General features: G+C 36.0%; 1 protein-coding gene across 2 annotated transcripts in view; it reads left to right on the forward strand.

Moving 5' to 3' along the window:
* LOC131134176 (rho guanine nucleotide exchange factor 26-like) overlaps positions 1–7,582 on the forward strand; it is a 28,543-nt gene that overhangs the window by 18,752 nt on the left and 2,209 nt on the right. For both annotated transcript variants that reach the window (XR_009131360.1, XM_058079131.1), the window contains exons 13-14: positions 7,240–7,313; positions 7,413–7,517. Coding sequence is in view for 1 of the 2 variants with exons in the window: in XM_058079131.1 (XP_057935114.1) it covers positions 7,240–7,313; positions 7,413–7,517 (179 nt within the window). In the remaining variant the exon portion in view is untranslated. The remainder of the gene's footprint in view (positions 1–7,239; positions 7,314–7,412; positions 7,518–7,582) is intronic.

Here is a 7,582-nt window from a genome sequence, read left to right on the forward strand (position 1 = left end):
GGTTTGCAAATGTTCTGCTTAACATGCAAAAATGTTGCCTTTGCTTGTTTTCGCCCACTTCTTCATCCACTTTGTTTAGGCTGCCTTCTTGGATCACGCATCCAAGACAAAATATATATTTCTATTATAAACTTGTGTTGGTACTATATTTCTTAGGCATACATTTTGAGTGTTAAGTTGCTGTGTGATGAGTTTAGCTTTCTTTTGTAAGATGACACTGTGAGTCAGACTGTTAAATTGTACTATATTTTTTTAGGTATACATTTTGAATGCTGAGTTGTGCCCCAGTGTGCTGTTTTCTTTAATTGGCGCATTCTAAAAATATAATTTACCAAGAAAAAAGGCAAAAATCAGTAGTAATTTGACAAGAATTTAGTGAAAAATATTAAGAGAAAAATGTTGCAATTTAATTAGGAAAAAGTCTTCATTTTGTGAAGAAAAATAACGTCATTTTAGTGGTGTCAAAATTAAAGATTAAGATTTTTTTTTATCTTTTCAAAAGTCATAAAATGAGTGAAATTGTTATTTTTTGGATTGTTTTTTTACTGAAAAAATTACAAATCGTACAAGAAACAGTCCAAATATTAATAAAAAAAAATGCAGAGGAAAAAAAGCTGTGATTTAACAAGAATACATTTGTAATATTGTGGGGAAAATAACTTGCATTTTAGTAATGTAGAGCTGAAATATAAAAAATAATGCAAAAAAAAAAAACAAAAAATCTAGTGGCACCTTGGTTTGCAAATGTTCTGCTTAACATTTTTGCATGTTAGTGGGAGGGTTGAAATAGTTGGAAGATTTTACAATAAACCGCAGACATGAAAATACCAGCTGTAATTTTACAAGAACAAAAAAAAAATACAGTTTTGTGTTAAGTTGCTGTGTGATGAGTTTAGCTTTCTTTTGTAAGATGACACTGTGAGTCAGACTGTTAAATTGAAGTTCACGCATAAGTCATACGTAAGTTCACTTATTCCTCACTGACTCGCGAGTGGCATAGTATTTCAACAATTAGTAGTAGTTCTGAAGTAAAGGAGAAGTCATAAGATAAGAACTTAGCTGTAAATTAGCCACAGTGCTGTAGTAGTGGATGATACACTGGAAATGACGGTAACTTTACAAAATATCAAGGCAGCCGACTTTCATTCCCAAGTTTTCACTTCCTGGACCGCGTGGGTCCATTTCAGGTCACAGGGATATTTAGTTACGTTTCCATTGTCGCGGCATGACTTCAGTCTTTACTGTCTGTTCTTAATGGAACCTGGGAAATAAAGTTTATCATTTTCAGTCTTCAGTGTTGTACTCTGAGGCGAGCCAGCTGCACCACTTGATTGTTTTGTTGACAGTCTTCCAAGCCACAAGACTGTCTCCTCATGGAGGTTAGAATATGTGCTGCATAAATCATTGCTGTGCAGACTTCATTCTGATTCCCCTGCCATCTCTCTTTGCTGCTTTTGTACAAGACATAGACGATTGTTTACATGGATTATGTAACGTGCTTAAACAAAAGGGGACCTGTCATATTTGGCTTCATAAACAGCTTATTTGAGAATGAACAGTTGCACTTCCTGTGCGCTCACAGCAGATTCATCTTAACTTGCATTTCATACTAAAACTCATTAGTGGATGACAAATATTTTTGTCAGATTTGTTCAGTTTTAAATTTCTTTTTCCCCCAAATTAAATAATGGAAATGTAATGAATTTCTTCATAAATAATAATAATCCTCAAATATAATAGCAATAATCTTGTAATAATTACGATATTACACTCATCCGTCCTTTATTGCTGTTAATTGGTTCCAGTCAATTTCTGAAACAGAATATTTTCTTAGTTATGGCATAGATACAAGCTTATAAATAAACATTAGAGCTCTCTAAACATGAAATAACAGCCCTACAGTCACCTTTACACACCCACAAGCCAATAAAGTGGATGTATTCTGAGAAAATACGACATATTAAACATAAATTACATAACATAGACTTGCATGTTAGTAGTTTCATGACAAATATTTTTGTCAGATTTGTTCAGATTTAAAGTTCTTTTTCCCCCAAATTAAATAATGGAAATGTAATGAATTTCTTCATAAATAATAATAATCCTCAAATATAATAGCAATAATCTTGTAATAATTACGATATTACACTCATCCATCCTTTATTGCTGTTAATTGGTTCCAGTCAATTTCTGAAACAGAATATTTTCTTAGTTATGGCATAGATACAAGCTTATAAATAAACATTAGAGCTCTCTAAACATGAAATAACAGCCCTACAGTCACCTTTACACACCCACAAGCCAATAAAGTGGATGTATTCTGAGAAAATACGACATATTAAACATAAATTACATAACATAGACTTGCATGTTAGTAGTTTCATGTTTTTTTCTGGACATCGTACTTCCAATATTCCATCAATGTATCGTAATGGCGGCTGGTGTCCCAGTAAATGTGTTCCTTAGGGAACCTTAGTGACAAGTCTAGTGCCTGTCAACCCTTCATACAACCCTACATTGTCAATGACTGACAATGTTGGTTCTTTTAGCCATACTTGTGCTTCAAAATACTTCATTTAGTTGATATTATTTGCTGTGTTTTCATGGCGTTTGTGTCAGTACACACACTGATGTTAGCTTTTCAAGTGACTACAGAGGTACTTGCTATTATGACGGCTGCTGTGGGGCCCCCGGGAGGGTGGGGCATGACTGTGATTACGCCCCCCCTTTGATAGCTTGGAGTTTGGAGGCCATTGGCTGGGATATAACAGAACAGTGTGTGTGTGTGTGTGTGTGTGTGTGTGTGTGTGTGTGTGTGTGTGTGTGTAGTGACCCGGTGTCCATTCTTACAGTAGTTGCTAGGCATCGTTGCATAGCAGCATCCCATTGTTAAACGGGCTATTTCCCACGACTAAGACCCCGCCCTCCAACCCGCCGTCATTATTTGGTGTCTCTGCCAGCTTTGGTTCTTTGTTTGTGGTCAGAAAATAGTTTCCGATGTCCTTTCTTCCCCAAGTTTGTGACTAAACGCGACATGACACGTGATTGATCACATGATTCCCATCCCTCTGTCTTATTACCGTAAACCTTCTAATTATAACTGGCTGGTGGTAATTAGAAGAGGGTGGTAGTTGGAGCGTTTCCAATATTAGAAAACTCAAAAACAAAAACAAATCAGCAATAATTGTACAAGAATAAAGTGAAACTAAGAGAAATAACTTGTAATCTAACAAGAAAGAGTCATAATATTAGAATGTTGTAATGTTAGAGGAAGATTGTCATTTGAGGGGCATAAAGTTGAAATAAACAAACAAAACAAAGAATAAAGTTGTAATGTAATCTGAAGTCAAAATATCATGGGAATGAAGTCAGAATATCATGAAAAAAATCTAAAAAGAAATATTTGGAAAATTGTGTTAAAAGAAAAAGCAACCGGAGAAAATTTTACAAGTATAAAGTCCAAATATTAAGAAAATAAATGCATTTTAATAATAAAAAGTCACAATTTCACAAGGAAAAAATGTGTAATATTCAAGAAAAAGACTTAAAAATATAATAAAAATATTGATAATAATATTAATTTAATAAATTGTTAATTTAATAAATTATTAATTTGATAATATTAATAATAATATAATAAAATAAAATATTAAAGATGTAATATTACGAGGAACAAATGAAACAAAGATTAGAGTTTTTGGAGAATGAAGTTGGTGACTATTACGAATTAAGAATATGTGAAAATATTATGGCAGTAAAGTCATAATTACAAGAGGAATATTTACAAGAGGAACTTTTCAATCGTTGGAAATTTAAAAAGAGCAGAGATGGAAAAAGCAGCTGTCATTTTATTAGTCAAAATATGAAGAGAAAAAATGATAATCCATTGGGGAAAAAATGTTGCAATTAATAATATAAAAATGTATTAGCATCAAGTTGATGTATTATTTTTTTTAGGCTGTAATATTATGAAAAAACAAATAATGAGTAGAGTTGTAATTTTGCGGAAATAAGGTTGCAGAAAAAGTTAGTGTTCGGGGAATAAAGTCAAAATATTCTGGGAATAAAGTCATAACGGTAAGGGAGAAATATTACCAACTAAACTTGGAATATTAGGAGGAAAAATAGAGTTTAAATATAAAAAAAAACACTACATTCTTTTTATGAAAGTTGTTATTTGAGAAAGAAACACAACAAAATAATTTTATCGTTTTTTAGAAAATTTTTGGAAAAAAAACAACAACATGAAGTTGATATCAATAATTTTGAGACACAGCTGTTTTTTTTTTCCTGATATAATCACGGAAAAAATGATGTCACCAGCCGTGTGTCTTCACGTGACGCCTATTGAAATGTAGTAAAAGAAGCAGTGCATGCATGTACTAATGTAGTAGTGGTACTCCTACTTTGACACATACCCTAACATAATACTAATAGCTCGAGTGGCGGGTTTGAACGTATGTTGATAGATAGCAAGCTAGCATGCAAGGCAGAGCAGCACCAAGCAAGCATGGTGTGCAGTGGATCTATTTGTGCACCAGCGTGGGCGTGTGAACCGGATTTCGTGTTGCATCGTAAACATGATCTGCCAACGGGGATTTTTGTCGTCTTATTCAAACACTGTAAGATGGTTAAGTGGATATTGTTAGCCAGGATGATCATGGTTGGAGTTTGCACTTTAATCTCTGACCTCATGAACTTTAACTTGCGTTTTTTTTTTTAACACAAACAGACAACAAGAGCTCAACAAGTGTGTTTATCTATTGTGTACACAACCACAGTAGGGAGTTCTGCACTATTGCTCTTTTCTGACTCCACTTCTGGCTTTGTTATGCTCTTCTTTTCTTGGTTGAGAAGCTCCCTGCAGGGCCTGTAGGTGGACTATTATACAAAATATCATCTTCCATCATCTCTAGAAAAAGAAAACCTGAGCTGTTTGCTCCACTTTGGAGACATCGAGCCGTTGGAGTTTGGAGGTTTCATGACCTCCCTGAAGGAAAAACCTCATGGACTTACTTCACGGACACAATGCCACCCTCTGACCCGCCCCGCCCCGTATGTGCTCTTATACCACTTTACAGACGACCTGGAAACAAAAACAAAACAGGCTTCTCTACATATCTTAAAACCAGGTACAACTGGAAGTGAATGAATGGCAAAATCAGACGTAATGTGACAGGAATAAAGAGAAAATATTAGCAGGAAAAAGTGGTGTCATATTGTGAGGCGGAAAAAATGTTAGCATAGCAATGTTAGCAGCAGAAAGTTGAAAAATTTAAGAAAAAAAATAAAAAACAAATAAAGCATAACCCTAAAATAAAAAACATTGCTAAATTATTATGATAAAATTGTTATTTTGGGAAAATTAGGTTGGGGGACAAGTTATAATATTAGGAAAATAAAGTCAAAATATAATGGCAATAAAGTCATATTTGTAAGTTAATTGTAAAGTTGAAATATTTAACTTTTTTTTTTTAGTTTGGAATACAAAAAATAAATAACAAATATTTTTATTAGGTTGCAGAAAAGGCTATGTTAAAATAAAATCAATGAGAGAAAAAGTAGCAATTTTATGAGAATAAACTTATAATATTATGAGGGAAAATATTTAATATATGAATAATGTATATAATAATAATATTTAAATAATCAAATATTTAAATAACGGAAAATTTAAATATTTAAATAATGTAACTAAATATTTAAATAATTTAAATATTTAAATTATGTAAATATTTAAATATTTTCATATGGGTTTGGGAAAGTCATAATATTCTGGGAATATTACAACGTTACCAAAAATTTGGAAACATTTGGACACCCCTGGTTTAAAGGGAAACTCCAATTTCCTTGAAATGTTGTCAAGGCTTTGCAGCTAAAATATAAGACTTTTCAATCCAGAATGTTTGTGTTGTCATTCAAGTAAGGATTAGAAGAGGCCGCCCCAGTGATGGGAATCATGCCTCCCTCCCCCTCCAACATGGGAGTTTCTCCCTCTGTGTGATGTTTTTGTGGAGTGCTCGGGTTGGAATGGTATGGGAAGCATACGGATAGCAGGTCAACACGCTGATGATGGAGATGAGCTGCTGTGAAAGAGGAAGGAAGAACAGAAGAAAGACTGTCATCGCTTTTTATCTGGGTGGGACAGCGCTGCCCCGTTTGCCCCCACGTTGGATTTATGATGCGCCACATTCTCTCGCCCTTTCAGCGCCTTAACATCAGGAAGGAGGCGGCACATGCGTGTAAACACACTCGCTACATTCCTTCCACAGATAACCATGAAGTGGCTGTCCAACATGTTGGTTTTATAGAACAACGGCCTGAACGGAGCGAGTCTCTTTGTCTCTGTGGGGGGAGGCGGGGCCGCTAGCACACACACATGTCTGGTGACACCCCCTACTAGTTGGTTGCGGACCACAGATGGCCCCCAGGCTGCACTTTGGACACCCTGAGGGTTATGCTGATGTGGTCGTATATTATTTAGTAGTAACACCCTTAAAAATGATGTTTCCAGACACGTTTATATCCAAAATGGTTCCCGGTGTTATTTGAATGTAAAAAAAAAAAAAAAAAAAAAAAAAAATTTTAGTTGGGAACTGATATTTTCCTGAAACTCACCTATGTCCTACTGCTGATTACTTATATCCAAAATGGTTCCTGGTGTTATTTGCATGTAAAAAAAAATCTCTTTAGTCGGGAACTGATATTTTCCTGAAACTCACCTATGTCCTACTGCTGATTACTTATATCCAAAATGGTTCCTGGTGTTATTTGCATGTAAAAAAAATCTTTTTAGTCGGGAACTGATATTTTATATGTATATATGAATATGAATATGGCTAATATGGAGCATTTTCAACATGCACTCCAGTCGCCACAGGAGAGCCACTCCTCCGTTGCTTTAAGCCCCACCCACTCTAGGAACAGGTGAGGCCAAAGTTTCATGGAAACCGAGCTGCGTGGCTCCGCCCACTCTGTGTTCTCTTCCCACGGCGAGGACAAGAGGTGAGAGAAAAGCTAAAGCCTCCTGAGACTCGGCCCTTTGTGCTTCCTCCCATCACCCACGGAACGCTGACAACACACCTCTGTTGTCCAACTGAGGGGAAGGGGAAAGGGGGGTCAGGGGTGTAAGGCAAAACCTGCTGAGCCACTCAATGGGGTCCATTCAGTGTACGTTGATGTGGTGTCCAAGGACCATATGAAGATGTATTGATCCGACATAATATTACTTTCTTTTAGGAACGAGCGGGCAAGGTGGATCAGCGCCCTGGGCCACAAAATCAACAAAGATGAAACCGAGCAGGACAGAACTAGTAAGCCTTTGGCGCCCTCGTGTGGACATCTGATAAAACGATCAGAGTCATGTTGACGGTGATGGTAATGGTAATGGCGTGCTGCTGCTGCTGTTCCAGATGCAGTCCAAGTGGAGGTGATTCGAACCTACACAGCCAAGCAGCCCGATGAGTTGTCCCTGCAGGTGGCCGACGTGGTGCTCCTGTCCCAGACTGTGGACGACGGTAAGAAAAGCAACTAAACTAAATCTATCAAACATATTGACAATGTTGTTCAATCAGGGTGTCCA

This window comes from Doryrhamphus excisus, chromosome 8, assembly GCF_030265055.1.
Source record: "Doryrhamphus excisus isolate RoL2022-K1 chromosome 8, RoL_Dexc_1.0, whole genome shotgun sequence".
NCBI lineage: Eukaryota > Metazoa > Chordata > Actinopteri > Syngnathiformes > Syngnathidae > Doryrhamphus > Doryrhamphus excisus.